At 43.1% G+C, this 23118-nt stretch overlaps 1 protein-coding gene across 1 annotated transcript in view; it reads right to left on the bottom strand.

Annotated features, from left to right (window-relative positions):
* Positions 1 to 23118, bottom strand: part of CCSER1 (coiled-coil serine rich protein 1) — a 478316-nt gene that overhangs the window by 316307 nt on the left and 138891 nt on the right. The window contains exons 2-3 of the mRNA XM_087724105.1: positions 9085 to 10397; positions 6737 to 6924 (exon numbers count right to left, since the gene is read on the bottom strand). Of these exons, the coding sequence (XP_087580231.1) occupies positions 6737 to 6924; positions 9085 to 10354 (1458 nt within the window). The 5' untranslated portion in view covers positions 10355 to 10397. The remainder of the gene's footprint in view (positions 1 to 6736; positions 6925 to 9084; positions 10398 to 23118) is intronic.

The raw sequence follows: 23118 nt of genomic DNA, 5'->3' as shown, positions 1-23118 counted from the left end.
CCAGAAATAAGTGTTTGGCCTTCTTTTCAGGGAGGTCTTATTATTTTTGAGATGCAGGAAGTGGCAACTGTGCTGCTGCTATATTGCAATATTTTTGGTGAGGGCTTATTTTGAGAGGAGGGCTTATTTTAGCACATGCGCTCAAAAGTCTGATTGGGCCTATTATACAGGAAGGTCTTATTTTTGGGGAAACAGGGCAATATCAAGCAATAATAAACACTTGGCCTTCACTTTGGTTGTGTTTTAACCTCCTTTATCTACACAAACTTCAAGATTACTGCCATTCTTCTTCTACAGAGTAAACACTCATCTTTCTTGGTTTACCTCCTATTTCTCCTTATTGAAAAATATGAGCAAGGAAAATAATATTTAAAAAATAGAGCTTATCCTGATTAAAGTTCTCTGTTAGGTTCTAGGGCCCTTCTTCTTTTCAGCTGAGTTTGAATCCTGATCTACGTTTATAAGAATTTGCACATGCAGAAGACATTTTGCTTCATATTACCTTGTTTCCCCCGCTCCATTTGAAAAGGTTTTTTTGTCCCCCAGATCTGTCACTGGTAGAATAACCAGACTGCCTTCTCTATCCCTTTCCAATTTCAAACCATTTTAGAAGAAAATGATGAAAACACAGAAGATGCATTGCCGATGATACAGATCATAGTCACATTAGATTGCTTTCCCAGAAAAACTCAGTCAGTGGACTGTGCATACATTATAGCAGCGATGGTGAACGTTTTTCTGCTCAGTTGCCAAAAGGACGCACGCCTGCGCGATAGCACGTGTATGCATGCCCAAAACTATAATGCAATGCCCTCCCTCCCACACATGTGCAAAACCCCTGCACTCCCCCTCCTTCGCATGCACGCAGGCCTATGGACTTCCAGTAGGCCCATTGGGTAGTTTTCAGTGGTGGGATTCAGCCAGTTCGCACCTATTCGGGAGAACCGGTTCTTAACTTTCTAAGCAGTTCAGAGAACCGGTTGTTGGAAGAAATCTCCTTTTGTTTATTTCCACTTTACAGGGCTAATCCTGTAAGGAAGGCAGGAAGGAAACATTCTGGTGTTGTTTCTGGCCTAATCTTTATTGCCCTGCTTACAGAAACTGCCTCTGTGGTTAAACCTTATTACATTGTAACAGCTAAGGCAAATCCCCCACCGACCTGAATAATGTTGAGTTGGCCATGCCCACCAGGTCACATGACCACTAAGCCCCACCTACCCTCCTGGTCATTAGGACAGAGAACCGGTTGTCAAATTATTTGAATCCCACCACTGGTAGTTTTTCACCATCTACAGGCTCCAGAGGCTTTCCTGAAGCCTGGAGAGAGCGAAAAATAGCCCAATGGGCAAACTGCAACTTCGTTTCTGAATTTCCAGTAGGTCCGTGGACCTGTTTTTCACCATCTACAGGCGCTGGAGGCTTTCCTGAAGCTTGGGGAGGACATAAATGGCCTCACCCCACCCTCCGGAAGGCTGAAAATCAGCTGGCCAGCACACGCATGTATACTGGAGCTGACATAGGCCAATGACTCGTGTGCCTTCAGATATGGCTCTGCATGCCATAATCACAGTATTATAGGATGTTAGTACAGTCAACTAGAAAAATTTGTTTTGCTGGATGAATGCAACTAAATTTCAGCTCACTGCAGGCTATGAAAACTTTGTTTGGCTTGTTATTCTTGAGCTATGTTCCACTTGTGACTCTTTAAGGCAGGGGTGGAGAACCATGGACCCTCTATGACTTGCAGACCTCAATTCCCAGAATCCCTGAGCTTGCATGGCTAGCTCAAGAATTCTGGGAGTTGAAGTCCACAAGTCACAAAAGGGCCATGGTTCCCCACAGTGGTGAAATTCAAATTTTTTTTTACTACCGCTTCTGTGGACGTGGCTTGGTGGATGTGGCAGGGGAAGGATCCTGCAAAATCTCCATTCCCATCCTACTCTGGGGCCAACCAGAGGTGGTATTTGCCGGTTCTCCGAAGTACTCAAAATTTCCGCTACTGGTTCTCCAGAACCTGCTGGATTTCACCCCTAGTTCCCCACCCCTCCTTTAGGGCAAGTGAGAGAATCTGTGCCCTTCAGATGGTGTTAAACAAAGACCCCTTGCACATTGCAACTAGCATGAGATACATACCAGGGATTGTGGTTCAGCAATGTTTAGAAGGTCACATATACCTGCTTCAGGTTTTTACTCAAATGTATGCTCCGGTCCTACCTAACAGTGATAAAGACCAAATTTGCAACCAACCATTGCTGAAATATAGCCCCTTCAAGATTTTTATAAGAAAGAGTGAATAGAATAACACAGTTGGAAGAGACCTTAGAGGCCTTCTAGTCCATCCCTCTGCCTAGGCAGAAAAATACCATTTCAGACAAATGGCTCTCCAGTCTCTTCTTAAAAACTTCCAGTGTTGGAGTATTTACAACTTCTGGAGGCAAGCTGTTCCACTGATCAATTGTTCTGTCAGGAAATTTCTCCTTAGTTCTAGGTTGGTTTGATTACTTTCCATCCATTGATTCTTGTTCTACACTCAGGTGCCTTGGAGAATAGCTTGACTCCCTCTTCTTTGGGGCAACCCCTGAGGTATTGGATATCACGTCTCCTCTAGTCCTTCTTTTTATTAAACTAGACATACACAGTTCCTGCAACCGTTCTTCATATGTTTTAGCCTCCAGTCCCCTAATCATCTTTGTTGCTCTTCTCTGCACACTTTCTAGAGTCTCCACATCTTTTTTTTATATCGTGGCACCCAAAACTGAATGCACTATTCCAAGTGTGGCCTTACCAAGGCTTTATGAATAGGTATTAACACTTCACGTCATCTTGATTCTATCCCTCTGGTAAGCATAATAACAGAATGAAGCATCTACAAGCAAACAGCCAAGTTCAGAGAGCACCAAGAATTCCACATCCCTCTATTTCTGCCACCTTCAAATAGATTTTTTGAACATTTTAAAAATACTTCGTAACAGCTTGTTTGCGCATTTTTCCAATTATATGCAACCATATTCAATCAGTATGCCCCAGGAATCTAATGGATCCTGTTGAGTTTCAGAAGGGGGTTGTATCTAAGGCTCTGGTACATGATTCATTAAGGCCACACAGCCATCACTTGGAAGAAAAGTAAAGTGTGCCAATAGCATTGGATTAGATATTACATATGTGGTTTCTCTCTTAACCATGAATGCAACAGAATTCCCTGATTTTCCCAGGAGCTCCTACAGATGATACAGCAGAAGAAACTCTCTACAGGACCCTAGGTAAAGGTTCCCCTCACACATATGTGCTAGTTGTTCCCAACTCTATATGTGCTAGTTGTTCCCGACAGTGCTCATCTCCTAAGCCGAAGAGCCAGCGCTGTCCAAAGACATCTCCATGGTCATGTGGCCAGCATGACTAAACGATGAAGGCTCACAGAATGTTACCTTCCCACCAAAGGTGGTCCCTATTTTTCTACTTGCATTTTTACATGCTTTCGAACTGCTAGGATGGCAGAAGCTGGGACAAGTAGCAGGAGCTCATGCCATTCTGCGGCACTAGAGATTCGAACCGCTGAATTGCCGACCTTCTGATCGACAAGCTCAGCATCTTAGCCACTGAGCCACCACGTCCCTCTACAGGACAATTAAAAATAAATACTGGCAAGAACCTCTATTAAGGATCACTTCTTCTTTTTTTCACCACATTGCAGATTTGCCATCTGGGAGTACTATTTAAAATTTATTGGAGGGGAAACTGATGAATAAAATCACTCAAATCCACTCAGAGGTGGACTCCCAATTATGTAAGAGCTGCGGTGTTAACTGGAGCAAGGTTTTGTTTGATTATCTGATGGTATCTTGAACTGTTAGTCTCAAGGAATGGATCCTGAATGGTTACTGTTTATTTAGATTACTTGTGTACTTCATACACGACCTTCTTGTTGAGGCCATATAAATTTAATAAACAAATGGCAAGGAATCCATTATGATACTGCATATTTATATATTATGTTCATCAATCTATACAGGATTGCTTTCAGATTTCCTTCATTGTAAGGATTGAAATCCAACATTCAGAGACCCCCCTCAAAAAAATCTGAAAAGATGGTCCATTAGAAGGCTCCAGGCAATGGAAAGAATAGATTAGCAACAATATTTGCCCCCGATCCTACACCTAAATTTAATGTGATTCTTGAAGAATTCTTATGGTCAATTTCAGTCTGGATATGAAACCCCAACCATAGATCCAAGTTTTCATTCCTAAATTCGCTTTCCTTCCCAAAACCATTCGCTTTCCAAAATTGTATCAACAAGAAAGTGGCCCAAATCAATGAATTTAGGATACCTGAAACTGGTTTTTGGTTTTGGTTTTTTTGCTTCCTTGAGCCAGCTCTCTCAACTGGAAGAATATTTCTAGTTCTGATCAAACAGAGCAACATTGACATCTTATGGAATAAAGAAGCTACTGCAAGGATGATAATTAAAAATAACTGATTTTAAAAAAGAAAAAAAAGAAAACAGAATCATTCCAGGCACAGCATTCCTAACATAAGTTTGAAAAATGTTTAGAAGCCTGGTTTAATTTTATTTTGAAATCACTCAAATTGTCGGCATGTCAGCTGATGCAGGAAAAACAAACAAACACAGCTGAGAATACAAAATACGATCACTTTGATATAATGACCAGAAATAGGCAAGAAACAAAAAGTTTCAATAAATAACTGGAAGCAGGGAGAAGAGGCAGGGTGGCATTGAATAATATTCATGGTGTTTCCAAGAAGAAAAGACAAATGGTAAGAGTTAATTTAGTCACAGTAAAAATGAAATTAGAAGTCCCTTCTAGAGGCGCAGACAGCTACATCATATAAAGATGAGTTTGTTTTATGGTAAGGACCAAGTTTTATTTTACTTGTAGGAAACAGTTGATTTCCAAATGCACCATGACCTCATCACCTTCACACAAAGCATCTCAAAGGGCAACTTTCTTTGATATCTGAAAAGCATGTTACTGACTCCAAAGCTTCTTTTACATAAAACACTCTCCCGAAAAATAGCTTTAACTGGCTGCTACTTAGTTATTTTATCTTTGGTGCTGTGTAAAATATATGAATTTAAAAAGCAACACTGCCCTCTTCAGGACAATGATTGAATACCACAAAGACTTTCCTTACTCGTGGTTGTTTGTCCAAAAGGTGATTTTTTTCAAGAGGCAACTGGACTTTCTGGTTTTTCTCTGAGGGGCTAAAGAGGCCATGTATGTCAAAACTGAACAGCCCTCTTTCAACAGAGGGGAAGGGATTCCCCTCTGTTGAGAGAGTTCGTTCCCAAGCTTCCGGTTGGGCCATTGGGCCGTTTTTCGCCCTCCCCAGCTTCAGGAAAGCCTCCAGAGTCTGGGAAGGGTGAAAATCAGGGGTGGGTTTCAACCGGTCCACGGCGGTCTGCGCAGACCGGTTGGTCGGTGAACCCGGAAGTAAGTAACTTCCGGGAACGCCGAAGAGCCCACCCGCCCGCGCTCCTTACTGGTCTTTGAAGGCTTCTGCGCTTCCACGCAGGCGCATGGCACATACAATGCCTGCGTGATTCTCCGCGAGTAGCTGGAGCATCTCACAGGTGCTAAGACACATGCATAAACTGCCCGCATGCACGAGGACGCCGCTGGCCCCGTTCTAACCGTACCAGTTGGAACGGGATGAGCAACCCACCACTGGTGAAAATTCCTCCCACGTGGGGGGGGGGGGCATGAGCACATGTGCATGCAATTTTAGCACACCTTTAGAAAAAAGGTTAGCCATCACTGCAATAGATGGATCTCCAGCTAGGGAAATTGGATTATATAGTATTCATAATTGCAAAGTATCACTACTCTTCCGGCCTTCCGTAAAGCCACTAAGACCTGGCTGTTCCGGCAGGCCTGGGGCTGTTGATCAGCATTCAGCCCCATTTTAAGTGTATGTATGTTGTGTAATTTTAAAATGATTATATTTCTATTTTAATTCCCTTGTTTGTCTGTAAGCCGCCCAGCATCCCCTGGGAGTGGGCGGCATACAAATACCAATAAACTGAAACTGAAACTAAACTGTATGCTTTTATATATACATTAGTTTTGAAATTCTACCAGAATCACTAAGCTTTGCTCCTTAAATTCTGTTGTAGGAAACAGTTATATAAAAGGGAATTTCTCCATCGGAATCTCCTTCTATTTAACAAGATAAGTAGCCTCTAATTTTTCTCTAAGAGGGAGAACGTCAAAAAAGTTGTGTGTGAGATAAAACCCATTTACATTCACCAGTGCCTCAAGCACCATCTGGAAGTTTTTATTCTCTCAGCCTGATTTGTTGTATAAAACTATGCTCCCAATGGAGTCGGAGACATCCCAAGGGAACATTGTTATGACACTGTGAATTTTATGTATCTCCATCACCCATATAATCCATTCCAACAGCTATCCAAGGTCCAAGCCAGTTATTTTCTAAACTAGAGGTACGCCAGACTAAACATGGGCATTTCCTACAGATAAAATATGCGTTTTCAAGTTTTCCTGTAGCATAGATCCAGAAACTTGTAACTGGGATTGTAACTGCCCTATTGCCCACAGTCGTGCAACTGTTTTCTACATAAAGAACATATAATGCAGGCTCAGAAAATTTGACAACCAACACATCACCAAAATTTCCATTTATGCTACCAGATTTTGTTTATTCATCAAGGACAAGAAGGAAAGAAGCAAAGAGCCACCCGAGGCTGTGCAAACTTACCAAGCTATTCATTTTAGATGACGAGGAACTCGTTCGCTGTTTTCTTAAACAATTTATGTCTTCCGGGGTTCCATCCTTTGGCTTTAGGATCATCCGACTGTTCCCAGCAGTGCCTTCTGAGGAGGACCTTAAACGCTTTTCTATGAATCTTCCTTCTCGAAATGGACTAAAACTACTAGGAAGACCCACTGTGAAGTAAGATATAGAGGCTTATTTACAATCGTCATCAATGCTGCAAGCGTCATTCAGAAATGTTTCTTTTAATCAAAGGTGCATTACTCGGAAATTGAGCTACAGCCAGTTAAACCTTGATATGGATTTCTCACATACTGTATTTTTCAGACTATAAGACGCGCCGAAATATAAGACGCATAAGATAATATAAGATGATTTTGAAGAGGTAAATATTTTTTAAAAAAGTTTTTGCACTCTGCAGGCCTCCCAAACCTTCTGCACGCCTCTTTTTTGCAAAAATAGGGTGGGTGGGCATGCAGAGCTTTGGGAGGTTTGTAGAGTGTTCCTGGGGACTGGGGGGGCAAAAATGAGCAAAAATTGCCTGTTTTTTGCTCGTTTTTGCCCTCCTCAGCCCACAGGAGCACTCTGGAAGCAACCTAAAGGCTATGCGTGGCCATTTTTGTGAAGGGGGCAGGGTTTCGGTAGGCCAAAAATGCTGTATTCAGTGTATAAAATGCACCCAGATTTTCACCCTCTTTTGGGGGGGGGGAAGGAGCATCTTATACTCCCCAAAATACAGTAATTATTGCAAAATCCTGGCCCATACATTGGACAGCCAAGAAAACAAACCAACAGATCATTGAATAAATCAACCCAGAGTTTTCACTCAAGGTACAAATGACCAGGTTCAAATTATTCTACGTCAGACATAGTACATCAGGGGTGTCAAACTCACGGCCCGTGAGCCAGTTCTGACCAACAAGTTGGTTAGATCCAGCCCGCAGGACTGTCCTGGAAACAGTAAAGGACAGACCCATGGCATCTTGGCCCAGCCAGACCACCCCAGTGCTGATCTGCAACTAGTGGCATCCATCTGGGCCAGACCACAGCCAGCCTTAGATTGACAGCACCACCTCTGCCCTGCCCCCTGGGCATGTGCACAGGCGGTGGCAAGCGCGCACAAGGCTTGGTGTCCCTAGGGACTACATTCTGAGTGCTTCCTTTCTCCCAGGATGCCAGTCCTCATGCTTGCTGCCTCCTATGCGCACAGGCACCCCTCCCCAGGCCATTAGCAATGTTGATCTGGTCATGGCCACCACGGCTATGCCGCCCCCCAAGATCAACCACAAGCCTGATGCAGCCCTCAATGAAATTTGAGTTTGACACCGTTGCATTACATGAAGATCTACCGCTGTGGAAAAGGCTCTAATGCTGGGGAAGGTGAGAGAGAAGGTGAAGAGGATGAAGAGCAGCAAGGTAGATGAACTTGGTTACAGTGACAATGAGCGCACCATTGGGAGGCTTGAAAGAAGAATGAGGGGAGACACTGTCAAGGAGAAAATCAGTTTATGTGGTCAATAGGAGCTGAAAACAACTAGATGGCACATAACCATGGGGCTGCTGCAACAGTTGTAAGTGCAGAAAAATGGACATTGATCACTTTTCCCAGTGTTGTTGTAACTTTGAACAGTTGCTATATGAGCTGTTGTAAGTTGAGGACTAGCTGCACATTTTAAAAAAGCCAACGTCTTTGTAAACCCATATTATAAGCAAGGAGTTGCTAAGAGGAGTCCATACAGATTTGATCAAGAGGATGTTTGGAGGACTGGATCCACAAATGGCAGAAGACATTAGATTGTTTTGCTATTGGAAAGACACAGGTTGATAGATGGAACAGTATAATTTAAAACTAGCTAAACTTAGTTAAATTTAGTGACAATAGGTATAGTTAAATAAAAATTGATAATGATAGTAATGTATACAATGTCTAGTGTTACGATAAGTAATAACTGGATATGAATATTGAATGTTACCCGTGAAGGGAAGGCTAGAAATCCTTTTGGACTATATATAAAGGTCATAAATAACAATAACAATAAAAAAGAACAAAATTAGACACAGCTAAGTTTTAATTATTAGGGGGTAAATGTTATGATATAGGATATAGTTAAATAAAGAAAGGATAATGGAAATAATTTGGAAAGTATCACTGATCATTCAATTATAAGACCCCTCAGTAGTAACCTAGAGAGCCCCAATAGCCTCATCTTCATGCCATGCCAAGCATAAATGGTGCTATCTAAATATTATTCGTGCATACAGTAATTGGAGGGAAACACATTTTTATGAATGAACATGTTTTAAGAAGGCAGCAATGGTTGAACAATACGTACCCTTGGCATGGTTTATGTCATTGGTCTGTTGTGTTTGAAAGGACTGAGGTTCAGAAGACAAAGGCATGGTCTTAGACTCAATGCCCAGAAAGATTTCTCTGACATGTTCCGATACTCTTGCTTTTTGTTGGTCCCTCTGCAATCTCTGTGCTTTTGGAGAACTTTCAACTACTTCTCCCTGGTTTAAGACAAAGGTTTTTAATTGTGCTTTAGCTCCTGAGTTTACATCTTCTAGATGGCTGGTCTGTTTAGCAAAGAGCTCCGGCAATAATACTTTCGTATGCTTTCGATTCGAATCAAGGATTTCGGAGAAAGCGCTGGATTCAGCGAGCAATACATTTCTAGCCCTGTAAGTTTCTGCAGAAGGAGAAATACTCTCTGTAAGGTTTGTTTTCCTTGAAAGAGGAGAAGCAGCAAAGGTTTGAGAGGTAGACACATTGTGGGCCAAGGTTTCTGGGTGTAAGTTTCCACAGGCGGTCAGCCCGTCGACCTCCGAAACAGAGTCCTCCGTCAAGGCTAAAAACTCGGATGGTGTCTGTACGGTTGTCAGATCGGTGGAAAGCAAAGAGCTGCCTATACATTCCGAAGGAGAAGACTTTGCAGAAGCGGGATCGGGTTCAATGTTGGATTTAATCTCCAGCAAACAAGAAGAGGGTTGAACAGAGGAAACCGATTGACTCTGAGGGGCCAGCTTTGAGAATCTGTAGTGTGTTGAGAACGACTTGGGGAGAAGCTTCCGTGAGGAATGTTTAACAGATGGCTTGCTTTGGGCCTCTGCGAAGCCAGAGTCATCGCCTTCGTTCTTCCCGGAACTTATGCAGTTGATGAAAACGTTCTTATTGGTGGAGGGCTCCCTCCCCTTTTCAAAGTCCTCCGTCAAGGACCGTGTGATCTTTTTACTTCGAGAACTTCCGAAATGCACAGAATGTCTGCTTCTGCTCTTGGCATGTTCTTCCAAACCGAGCTTTTGCAAAGTGTTGTGGCCTGACTGGGCACCATTCAAAATGCCCGCATTCTGGCAGGAGGACTCCGTCTTCTGATCGCTCCCCTTTCTGTGATGGAAGCTAATGGACGGTGTCCGGAAGAGACTCCTGCGTTTACCTGTGCTACCTGAGCTAGAGTTGGTGCTGGAGGGAGAAGAACTGTGAACACCAATGGTACTGTTGGAAGTTGGTGACGATGGGAGGGAATCATGCTTTCGGTTAATACTTCTCCGGAATATTGGCAAACGAGAGACAATGATTGACCGCCTCGATGTCGAGTCACCCATCAGGACCCCGTTGTGCTTGGCTAGGCCCAGCCAATAATAAAACCTGTTTGGATAGAAAAAGAGACATTATTATTGATTACTAGCTGATAACTCAGCATTGCCTGGGTATTTACCAACTCAAAGCATTTGTCTGACAGGGAGCATTGAGAGGGGCCTTTCTTCCCCCTACTCCCATGCCCATCATCCCTACACTCTCCCTTCCCCCTCCCATATGCTCCTCTTTCCCACCCTGTCTACGATCCTGGCACTTTGCCCCAAATCCATCGGGTGCTTCCCCTTTGGTTCACTGGAGGGCGAACATCACAGCTGGATTTCCAGAGGAAGCTGCGAAGGAACTGACATCACAAACAATTGCACCTCTAGAATGTCCCACTCGCTCTCCTTAACAGGCCAGGCTGGGTTCCAGAGTTAGGCTGGAACACACTGACACACACTGCAGGGGTGTCTTACCCCTCCCCCAGGTACTTTTCCCAGAGGGTAAGTCATCTATGTACCAAGTTTGGTTGAAATTGCTAGAGGTGCTCCAGGGTTATGTTTAAATAAATTTAAAAATAATAGAATAGATAGATAGAATAGATAGAGATATATAGATAATGATACAAAAAGACCCACAAATTCATAGACACATTTCAATTTCCTGCCTATAGAAATGACATTCAGAATCAACATGCTGGGGGGGAAAACCCCACAATGCAACCAAATTGTCACTAAGTTTGATTCAGGCTTAATCTTGCCACTTACTCTCTTCTGTCTTCAATTTTAATTTTACTTTTGATCTTTTTGGGTATTCTCTTCTCTAATAATAAAATTTATCTCACCAATTTGACACACTTTCTCTCCCACTTTCCTTCCATTCTTGAGCTGTCCCAACTTCAGCAGCTTCAATGGCTGCTTCTCTGTGGCCGGAAAAAAAGAGCTTCTCCTGGATCAGGAATTTTGCGATGTCCCTGAGATCAGCAGGATGTGCCCTTCTCTATCACCATCTCTACAGGATGGTTTAGGTCCAAAAGGACCGTCCAGCGGCAGAGATATCAATGGCGATCTTGGAGCTCCAAGATAGCATGTCGTATCGTTGCAACGTCAGCCCTGCCTCCAGCCAATGCAACCAAATTCTCTATGTATTACCGTGAATGCCTCACACTTCTGAGATAATGTGGATGTCAGTGTTCCAAATAATACACCTATTGCAAACAGAACTCTGAGGCAGATTGATTGCTCGAAGAACAGCTTTTTTTGGAGATATTATCTTAGCACAGACTGGTGGAAAACCAACTCTGAGAGTCCCCGCGTTTTCCACCTCATTAAAAAGGGAACGTTTCCTGTTCTCCCAAACAATAAGTCACATTGCCCAATCTGGTTTCCTGGTTGCTTTTCTCCTCTGGCCAGCCAGCTGTTGGTATGTCTATTTATTGTTCAAAAGAGAACTATTTTGTTTTGGCTACAAAACCCCAGTTATCTCTACACCCCGCTCAGCTCCAGGCTGTGTCAAGCCTGAAGCCACATAAAGAAAAATCTCCATAGAAAAGAAAATGGCCACAGCCAGGTCAGCTTCAAGGTTGACAGTGGGACTGAAACCAAATTCCTGAAACCATGTTTTAATGCTAGGGTCACCAGAACCTGCAAAATGGAACTGAAGGCATATCGTCTCAGGATACAGGCAGCCTTTGTTTAGTGACTGCAGTTGGGACCAGCAAGTCAGTTGCCAAACAAAGCGGGTCACCAAGTAAAGCCACAACTCTCTTTATGATCTTATTTCAGCTTTCCCTGGTGGCGCCGCGGTTAGAATGCAGCATTGCAGGCAAACTCTGCCCACAGCCTGGAGTTCGATCCTGAAGAGACTGCAAGGTTGACCCATTCTTCCGAGGTCGTAAAATGAGATCCCAGTTTGAAGGCAATATGCTGATACTGTAAACTGCTCCAAGAGTGATATAAAGCACTATGGGGTAGTATATAAGTAAGTGCTATTGCTATTTACAGACCTTTGGAGGTCATGAAAGTGAGGATTGGTCATAAAGGTACTTTTGCATCACCAACATACCTGTGAAGGTTCACTATCTAAAGCAGTCGCTAAGCAAGGATTATTTGAAGACATATATTATAGACCAGTATCTACAATGTCCTTGGAATCAGGTGCTTTAATTACCAATATTTATTCCATATACAAGATTTATGCCGTGCTTTTATCAACCATCCCTCTGTATATCTACAAGAGTGTCAAACTCATTAAATTTCCACATTGAATTTCACTCTGAATTGAATTGATGATTTAAGATGGACAAGAATTGAAAAACACACACACACAAACACACGCAAATACACACACACATACACACACACAGAGGGAGGGGGGAGCTACCTTGTAAATTTCTTTATACATTTATTTTTACAATAATGTTAAGCAGGGTTGTCAAACTTGATTTCATTGAGGGCTGCATCAGGTTTCTCTTTGACCTCAGCTGGGCGGAGTGGGCGTGGCCAGCTCACTGTCATTTGTGTTGAGGGCACCTGTGGTGGCCCGAATGCTCTGCCAGAGAAAACAGGCTCCTGAGCTCCGTTTTCAGCTGCAATGGCCTCCTGCAACCCTCTGCCTGCAAAAACTGAGCTAGGGAAAGCCGGCCCTCCTGAGCTCCATTTTCATTGCCAGAGGCACTGTGGGCTAATCCTTTGCTGTTTCCAGGCCAGCCCCATGGGCCAGATCTAAGCACCCCATGGGCCAGATCTGGCCCCTGGGCCTTGAGTTTGACACCCCTGATCTAGAATGTCCTTCTTATCTCTGCTGCTTGCCTATTGGACCTGCTGCTACACTGTTCACGGGATGGAGAATGAAGAATTGTCCTTGCTCAACCTACTTGTTTTCATCCACTTCAGAGTGCCCTGTGACACAAGTATTCCCACACAGTCAATCAAAATCTCCTCTATCCCTTCCAATAAAGCTATTCACTTTACCAAATATTTACTCTCCTTCAGTGATCTCTTATTTCAACCTTGCCAAGTTCATTTCCAATTAGAAATTCTCATGGTCTTATGTATTTATTAGAATAAGGAAATTATCCTGTTTGTCTTCAGATGCAATGCAGTCTACCTAATACACATTTGAATGCAAATTAGTTTTTACAGGACACTCCCACCTTGTGTTTACTTGCTCTGATTGTGCAGTCGGACAGTGAAAATTGTGATTAAATCCATTACATCTAAATGTCAACAAACTTTGGTGTTTTCAAAGAATATGGATTAGGAACCCAATTCCACTCCAGACTCCAGTGTAAACCTTAAATCAGTATGCACCATGTGTTTCTACCAAGCAAAAGTGAACCTCTTGGAGTACAAGAGAATGAATGAGCTGGAAGGGACCTTGGAGGTCTTCTAGTCCAGCCTCCTGCTCAAGCAGGAGAACCTACCTGTTTTCCCCAAAATAAGACCTCCCTGGATAATAATACCAATCGGGCTTTTGAGCACATGTGCTAAAATAAGCCCTCCCCTGAAAATTAGCCCTTCCCAAAAATACTGCAACACAGCAGCAGCCAATAGCAATAGCAATAGCAGTAGACTTATATACCGCTTCATAGGCCTTTCAGGCCTCTCTAAGCGGTTTACAGAGAGTCAGCATATTGCCCCCAACAATCTGGGTCCTCATTTTACCCACCTCGGAAGGATGGAAGGCTGAATCAACCCTGAGCCGGTGAGATTTGAACCGCTGACCTGCTGATCTAGCAGTAGCCTGCAGTGCTGCATTTAACCACTGCGCCACCTTGGCTCTTCGCCACCTTGGCTCACCATGAGGTGACCACTCTCGCCGCCTCCTGTACCTCAAAAAGAATAAGGCCAAGCACTTATTTCGGGGTCAAAACATGGTATGCTATTTCAAATAAGTGACTGTCTTCTTAAAAGCATCCACTGATGGAGTGCCCACGATTTCTGGAGGCAACCTGTTCCACTGGTTAATTGTCCTCGAGGTTAAGTATCCTCCATTCAGAAATCTTGTTCCTGTTCTCCAAGACATCAAGGTTCAATCAACTTTCCGCATGTGAGGTTTACAGAGACCACCATAAGAGGCAAGTTATCAAGCAATGGACCGTCGTAATGCAAGACTGAGGTGATGTTTCAGCATTGTCTGGCTTAGTAGCTGTGCAAACCTGCTTCTTAAGAAGCCATAAATAGAATCGATCCTAAATCACTGCTGGAAAAAACAGAATTACCTTGCTAAGTTCTGAAATCTCTTTATTTCCCACTGAAGAAATTAACATTATGTTAGAGCTTTTCATATTCTGGTTTGCCATGGCGATTACTCATTTTTATGGCATTTATCTGCGTACACTGCTTTGCCTCTTTTTAATATTCCCATAAAAAAAATCTTAAAGAGATAAACTAGACTGAGATGGCATACTTTCAAAGGAGCTGCACAGCTAGCTTGGGGTTTGAATTAATGCAGAGTACCAAACAATATTTTCACGAAGCTCTTTCACTGAATGACACAAGATTTCCCCAGTCGTACATCTGCCAATTCTAATATAACGATTACGCTGTGACATTTTTTTTAATTCCACAAATTTGGTTTTTATAACCTATATTGAAATCCCAATGCAATCTATGCTTTTTTAGAAGAGGGGGTTTCTCTCTATGCCTCAAGTTATCGCTTAAGAGCTTTTGGCAGCTAAATAATTGTATACAATCACTGTAACCCCGTGGACAAATCTATCCATAGAGAAAGCACTGTTAATCCCCTGGAGACTACACAGGAGAAGGACAGCATAAAGAGAGGACTCCTCAAAGCACAACCTAAAAAAATGGAAAACTCCTGTTTTAGAATGCTAGTCTGATAGCTATTATCTTCTAAGATAGTCCACTGCAAAATTCTATACAGGTTCCGAGTTTCAAAGTGCATCAGAATATATTTGTGTAGGAAAGCAGAGGTTGCGAATGGAATCATTATACTAATAAAATTCTCCTGGTTACGTTTGTAACCTTCAACTGGGCAAAACGGTGCATCGCCGGGCAATAATTCTTGACTCAATGTAGTTCATAAATGGTCTTTCTTAAAGAACATGCCCAAAATCCAGGCTCCATTATTCCTGTTGGAATGAAATTTAACAAAGCTGTGGTTACTTCAGCACCGCCACACTGGGATGCCCCCACACTGTTATGGTTACACCAGTGTTTCTCAACCTTGGCAACTTGAAGATGTCCGGACTTCAACTCCCAGAATCCCCCAGCCAGCATTCGCTGGCTGGGGAATTCTGGGAGTTGAAGTCCGGACGTCTTCAAGTTGCCAAGGTTGAGAAACACTGGGTTACACGATCATAATATCAAACACTCCCTGCCAGCATCCCCCCCCCCAAAAAAAAACATTGGGGAAGACAGCAGGAAATTGGAAGTCACTCCCACTTTCCAATAATTTTTGCCCACTTGTGGTCATTCTGTTTCTCAGCAAGTATCTCTGAAATGTTGACCCAACAGGACACACAGATTGTCTAGTGCTGACTTAAGATTCCAGCACAGGATCTACTTATAGAAATTTGTGTGATTCATTTGCATTCCGAGGTGGGCTGCTATAGGTTCTCCCAGGTTCCCATTATGGCCAGTTTGGAGAACCTCCAAATCCCACCCGTGGCTGGCCCTGCCCACCTCACCCCACCCCTCCTGCCCCACCTCACCCCTCCCAGGAGTCTCCACCCGGCCCGCTTTGGATATGAGGTAAGTGCAGGGGCCTGTGAAGAGGTTCGGGGAGGGAGAAAAATGGGCCTCCTGGAAGGAAGAGCTGTGGGAGGCAGTTTTTGCCCTCCCAGAGGCTTGAGGAAAGCCACCAGAGCCTGAGGAAGGCGAAAACACACACACACAGAGACAAATACATACACACCACCATGGTGCAGGAGGCCGACTAGGCCACTCCCACCATGGCCACGCCCACCCAGCAACCAGGCAGAGAACCTGTTGCTGAAATTTTTGAAGCCCATCCCTATTTGCTATTTCCAAAACCAGGGTGGTCAGACATACTGTATACCCTTTCCTTCCAGTTTTCCCCCACAATAATTCAGTGAAGCAGTTTGAGATCAGATGGTGCAATCTTTTTGCACTCTACCAAGAGAGCTTTTATCAAGGGTCAGTTTTCTGAGACCAGAGCAACGGAATCCTCGAAAGCAATTTATTTATTTTGTCAAATTGAATGCCGATGGTAAAAAAAAAAAAACATTGCAAAAACAATGTCCAACACCTTTTTTGAAGAAAGAAATTACTCAAATTGTGCGGACGGAGGCATTGCTATTCTACTAGGGTTTTTTTTTTTTACCGTATGCATGAGTTCAATATTGAATTTTCTTCTATGCGTGGCACACATATTCTGCATTTATACAGTACAAATTCATTTTTGCAACCCACTTGGGGGAGAAGGAGAATTACACATTCAATGAAACAAACAGAACTAATTTAAAAGTAACCTACAAATAACATTTAACGAAATCTAAAACCCTGACCTGAAGAAACTGAGATACCAAACTGCCGATCTTCAGCAAAACTCATAAAAAAAGCTACATTCCTGTTTTTTTCCAGAGCTGACTCCGCAGGTTCAGCTTATTCAAGAAACAATGGGGTCCCTTGGGCACATTTTTTTTCCTAGCCATAATTATTTTTATGCATGCAGAACCGAAAGGCAGAATTACAGCTCCAAGGGGGAAAAGAAAGTGGAGTTCTAACTTTTTTTAGCTGATATTTCACCAGAATCACCATATAATGTCATAATTTATATAAACCCAACAATAGACTATCTGAATCACAAGAGGTTTGTATTCCAACATAGAGTTTCTCTCTGGACATAAATACATTCACACACAAATTTTTAACAATAGGCTCACTGCATTGGCAAAATAGCCTTGCATGAGAAAAAACTGTCCGGGTAAAAAAAAAAGATCCATAGAGGTAGAAACTTGTGCCGTATGGTCGATAAACTCAATATATAGTAAAAGGAGGCTAGGGTGGTGCGGTGGCCTAGAGGGGGAGCTCTCGCCTCACAATCAGGAGGCTGTGAGTTCAATCCTAGGTAAAGGCATATATTTCTCTCTCTGGGCACTTTGAGAATATATCTGCTGAATATAACTCTGCATTGGTGACAGGAAAGGCATCCGGCTAGTAAATACTCAGCTCCATTCAGTTTCCCAGATTCCACCCCACAACCGATTATGGGGTCATTAAAAGATTATGATGGTGATTGCAGGAGGCCGTCACAGCAGAAAAAGGAGCTTTGGAGCCTATTTTGACTGTCAGACCACCAAAGGCGCCCCTGACATAAGTGATGATGAGCTGGCCACACTCACGCTGGTCATGCTCCCCCAGGCCCCCCCCACCCTGAGGTCAAACACAACCCGGATGCGGCCCTCAATGAAATCAAGTTTGATACTCCTGCCCTAACATATAAATAAATGTAAATATTAATCCATAATGGAAAAGGAGTTCACAAGGTTGATACTGTAGGGAACAAAACTGTGGGTGAATCTGGATGTTCTGCTTTTTCCCCCAAAAAAGAAGGTGCATCTTATACCCTGAATACAGCATTTTTGGCTTCCCAAAACCCTGCCCCCTTTGCAAAAATGGACGTGCATAGCCTTTAGGAGGCTTCCAGAGTGCTCCTGGGGGCTGGAGAGGGCAAAAACAAGCAAAAAGTGGGGCATTTTTTTGCCTGTTTTTGCCCCCCAGCCCCCAGGAGCACTCTGGAAGCCTCCCAAAGCATATGTGTGCCCCTTATTTTTCAAAAAAAGACATGTTTTTGCAAAAAAGGGCCATTTTTGTTCATTTCTGCCCCCCCCCCCAGCCTCCAGGAGTACTTTGCAGGCCTCTCAAACACCCACAAAAAATGAGGCATGCAGAGGGTTTGGGAGGCCTGCAGAGTGCATTTTTTTGTTGAAATTTACCTCTTCAAAACCTTGGTGCATTTTATACTCTGGTGCATCTTATAGTCTGAAAAATACAGCATGTTCTTGATAGAATGGAGTGAACTGCCAATAATCAAGAATCTAATTGTTTACAGCATTTATTTGCTAACTGTACTATGCGGTACATTGACTTCACAGCCAATAAACACAGGTTTATTGTCATATACTATGTTTTCCCGAAAATAAGACAGGGTCTTATTTTCTTTTGACCCCCAAAATAAGCACTTTGTCTTATTTTTGGGGAGGTCTTATTATTTTTGAGGTGGAGTCAGCGAACATAGTCACCTCATGGCTGCTGCTGTGTTGCAATGTTTTCGGGGAGGGCTTATTTTCAGGGAGGCCTTATTTTAGCACATGCGCTCAAGAGTCCAACTGGGCTTATTATCCGGGGAGGTCTTGTTTTCAGGGAAACAGGGTAGAATTCAAACTGAACATATGCTGAACTTCAGATTTAGTCAGATATCCCCCAAAATACTGCATTCTGTTCTGGATATTTAATATCAAGATAATATTCATAAATCGATGTGATTGAGATCAAGTAAGTGGCATTTGAAGCACCTTTGATGGTTGCCATCATCAAGTAAATGAAGGACTCTCACGTTGAAATAGTTTGATAGTACTTGAAAGGGTACACACATCTTAAGAGAATTAAATTAATGAAGTGAAGCGGTCAAGGCTATGAGAAGCAAAATAAATATTTGCATATAAGATTGTGTCGCTCAGGCTAAATTACATAATAAGGTTTTGGTGCCCAGGAAGGTAAGCAATACAGAGAATCCACATGCAAATGACACGAAGAAGGCTTCATTAGACAAAAGCATTCCTCCTTTAAAAATAAAGAGAGCGTTATTTGCTCTTTCATTTTTTACATACAGCAAAGCAGGGACATGACGGTAAGTGAGGTGGTGAAAATGTTGATAACACAGTAGAAGCTCCGCCATTGATATATTTGGTGCATGTGCATGTAGAAAACAGATTGGAGCATCAATTCTTTACTCATCCCTGCCACCTTGAATTTTCTGATCCCTCAGATTGAAGGGAAGAATCACAAGAGGGCCATTGCTCATTGCCACTGGGAGTCAGTTTAGCCTGGTGATTTATGAATATCACCTTAAAATGAAATATATGAAATATCCAGAACAGAATGCAGAATTTTGGAAGACGTCTAATTAAATCTGAGGTTCAGCATGTATTCAGTTCGAATACTATATAGCAGTAGCACTTAATATAGCACTTCAAAGGGCATTGCAGCCCTCTATAAGCAGTTTACAGAGTCAGCCTATTGCCCCCAACAATCTGGGTTGTCATTTTACTGACCTCAGAAAGATAGAAGGCTGAGTCAACTTTGAGCCGATGAGAACTGAACCGCCAAACTGCAAGCAGTCAAGAGAAGTAACCTGCAATACTGCATTCTAACCACTGCGCCACCGTGTCTCATACGACAATAAACCTGTGTTTATTGGCTGTCAAGCCAACATACTGCAGAATACAGTTAACATATAAATGCCGTAAAAAGTTCTAAGGTAGAAAGCAGGAGACTGTGAGTTCTAATCCCACCTTAGACATGAAAGCCAACTAGGTGATTTTGGTCTTTTCTCAGCGCAACCCGCCTTGTAGGATAATTTCTATGGCAAAAATAGGAGGAGGAAGGTGTGTTTTTCAAGACTCCAGTTTTGTAAACATTCTAGATGCCAGCAGAAACTTAGATGGTCACCTCTTTGGTGACCCTAATGCAGTGGTCCCCAACCCCCGGTCCGCGGACCGGTGCCGGGCTGTGGAGTACCTGGCACCGGGCCGCGCAGCGGCCGGGGGCCATGATCGCTGCAGCGCAAAGGCTCCTGGGCCGTCACGAACAACGCCCCCCCCACCCCTGCGCGCGCTCAGCGGGCCACGGTAAAATTATCAAAGGCTGACTGGTCCGCGGCGATAAAAAGGTTGGGGACCACTGCCCTAATGGAAAGTAATCCTAGGTAGAAAGACTTTGTGCAATAATGCATAGGATAAATATCTACGGAGATTCTCAGTCATCCACTTCATGGTTATCCCAAAGGTGCTTTTTTTCAAGAAGCAACTGGACTTTCTGGCTTTTCTTTGAAGACGTTTCGCTTCTTGGATGGGAAGCGAAACGTCTCCAAAGAAAAACCAGAAAGTCCAGTTGCCTCTTGAAAAAAAGCACCTTTGAGACAATGCATAGAATAGCTTTGGTCAAGGTACTGAGGATTTAATAGCTGCCAGCTGATGAAAGCTTGTAAGCTGTAAATTGTAAGGTGATGCAATGTAAGGCAAGGCTGATGCAATGAGGCTAATTCATTGCAGCTATGGTATAATCTTTTTAAGACTCTGATGGGAGGTCCACACAAGTTTGTTTGTGTGTGTGTGTGTGTGTGTGTGTGAGAGAGAGAGAGAGAGAGAGAGAGAGAGAGAGAGAGAGAGAGAGAGGGAGAGGGAGAGAGAGAGAGAGAGAGAGAGGGAGAGAGATATATCATTAGAGGCTGTTTTTCTCTCTCATTGTGTATTTCATTTCTCTCCTTTTGTCCGAGACGAGTGGTAAGGAATTTTTATCTCCACGTGTATGTTTGTATATATTTGTATATAAACCACTATTAACTATATTAAGACTCTGTGTGCTGTGTGCTGTGTGCTGTGTTTTACTCCTGGGCTATCTCACAATAATAGTCACGCTGTCAAAACTCTGACAGCTTTCCTGTCTGGTCAACATCTTTTGTATATCTGCTGGCAGTTTCCCATTCAAACAACAACCAAGTGTAATCCTATCTGATTTTTGTTTTGTGCTTTTTTCCAGGTAAGAAAACCTGACTAAGTGGGATTACCTGTTCTACTCAGTGAGGCAGGTTGTAAGGGGGTTATGTCATCCCATGTGAGGAGTCCAATAAAAATTATCCTAATGTTGGTGCAAGAAACCAGAGATGACTTAAGGAGCTGATCAGTGTATTATATTTGTTCCTTCTGGGATATTGGCAGGAATCTCACCAGACTAATGTACTCACTACGGAACTACTACACAAACACTGCAAAGTTTCAGGGAGACTTTCCTTTCAGCAATCTCCCCTTTATCAGGGATTCAAAGCTGGGCTACCTTTTCACTTCTTACACAACTCTGCTTTAGATTACACCAGACCTATGCTCATTAAAATGAAATTATGGACATAATGGCTGTTTTAGTTTTAAACACGATCAAGTATTTCAATAATAGCCTCTATCTATATAAACTTTCATATTCTATAGCAGGGGTGTCAAACTCAATTTCATTGAGGGCTGCATCAGGGTGGTGTTTGACCTGGGGCGGGCGTGGCCAGCTCGACGTTAGTTGTGTCAGGGGCGCCTGTGGCGGCCTGAGCACTCTGCCAGTAAAAATGGGCTCCTGAGCTCTGTTTTCTGCTGTTACCACCTCCTGCAACCTTCTGCCAATAAAAACAGAGCTTGGGAGTGCCGCCTGCAGTTCTCACAAGTTCCGTTTCAGCTGCGATGGCCTCCTGCAAACCTCTCCCACCGAAAATGGACCTTGGAAGGGACACACACACAGCCCCTCCTCAACTCTTTTTTTTGCCAGCAGAGGAACTGCAGGCTGGTTCTTCATTGTTTCCAAGGCGGCCCCGCAGGCCTGATTTAAGCACCCCATAGGCCGGATCTGGCTCCCGGGCCTCGAGTTTGACATCCCTGTTCTACAGTCTTGAAAAGCCCAAGAAACATTGGTTTGGGTGAATTTTTAATACAATGTTTTTATTCTTATCAGAATGAAGGTATTTTGCAGACCAGGTTGCTCCTACAGTTATTTTAAAAAGGTCATGTTGCCTTTTTGTTTTATTTTTGAATGTTTTTTAAAAAAAATCAAAAAGTTTTTCTTCTTCTTTTTTATAACAGCAGACAAAAGCCAATGAGTGGGTTAGAGATGCTAATTTTATTAACGCTATTGTTCTTACCAGTTTCAGCAATTCATACAAATTATTTAGCTAACGGATCTGATCTCCGAGCCACTTTCCTTCTTTTTTTTTTTTCTAGTCGGATAGAGACAAAATAGTGGCTTAACTGCATGGTTTGATTCATTAATTTCTCTGACAGTGTTTCAAAAGTACTCTTAATTGTGTGTGATTTTTGTGTCTAAGAAAGCCAGGTTGATTTTGATCAGGCCCATTGTGGGTGATCATTTTGAAAGCACCTAAAGAGGAAAAATTAATGAGCGTTTTTGTCTTTTCAAAAGTACATTTAATTGCCAAGTATGATTAACAAAGGATTATATGCTGAAAGACAGTGAGAGTGAAGCCTGAACGCAACATGACGATGGCTTAATGCAAATCAATAAGAAATGAAAGTACACAAAACACTTTGTGTGTCGTCGTCCCCAGTGAACCATTAGCAATTTTTAGATGACATTTACATAAAATCAGTATTCTTTCGAATAACTGTACAAGGATAGAAAAATAATTAAACTTAAAAATCAATGCTAGCAATATCCAAACAGCCTAAGGCAGTGATGGCTAATCTTTTTTGGTTCGCGTGTCAAAAGCGGGGGGGAAGTGAATCTTTTTTGGCTCGCGTGTCAAAAGCGGGGGGGGGAGCACAGGGGGGGGTCATGCATGGGCGTGCCATAATGCAATGTGCACGACTCCCAGTGCGCATGCGTGCATGACCAGCACTCCCCCCCATGCTTTTTTCACCCTCCCCAGGTTCCAGAGGCTTTATAGGAGCCTGCGGAGGGTGAAAACAGCCTCCCCCGCCCACCCCGGAAGCCCTCCAGAGGCTTCAGGAGCTTCCCTGAAGCCTCCGTGGTGCAAAAAATCTGTGGCACGACAAAACCGCGGTCCACTAAAGCGCGCCCGATTAAAG

Source organism: Thamnophis sirtalis, unplaced genomic scaffold (genome assembly GCF_051295495.1).
Source record: "Thamnophis sirtalis isolate CommonGarterSnake01/CBP01778 unplaced genomic scaffold, rThaSir2_p1.2 scaffold_10, whole genome shotgun sequence".
Classification (NCBI taxonomy): Eukaryota; Metazoa; Chordata; class Lepidosauria; order Squamata; family Natricidae; genus Thamnophis; species Thamnophis sirtalis.
The sequence above is the reverse complement of the archived record's forward strand: the minus strand, read 5'-3'. Positions and strand labels throughout refer to the sequence as shown.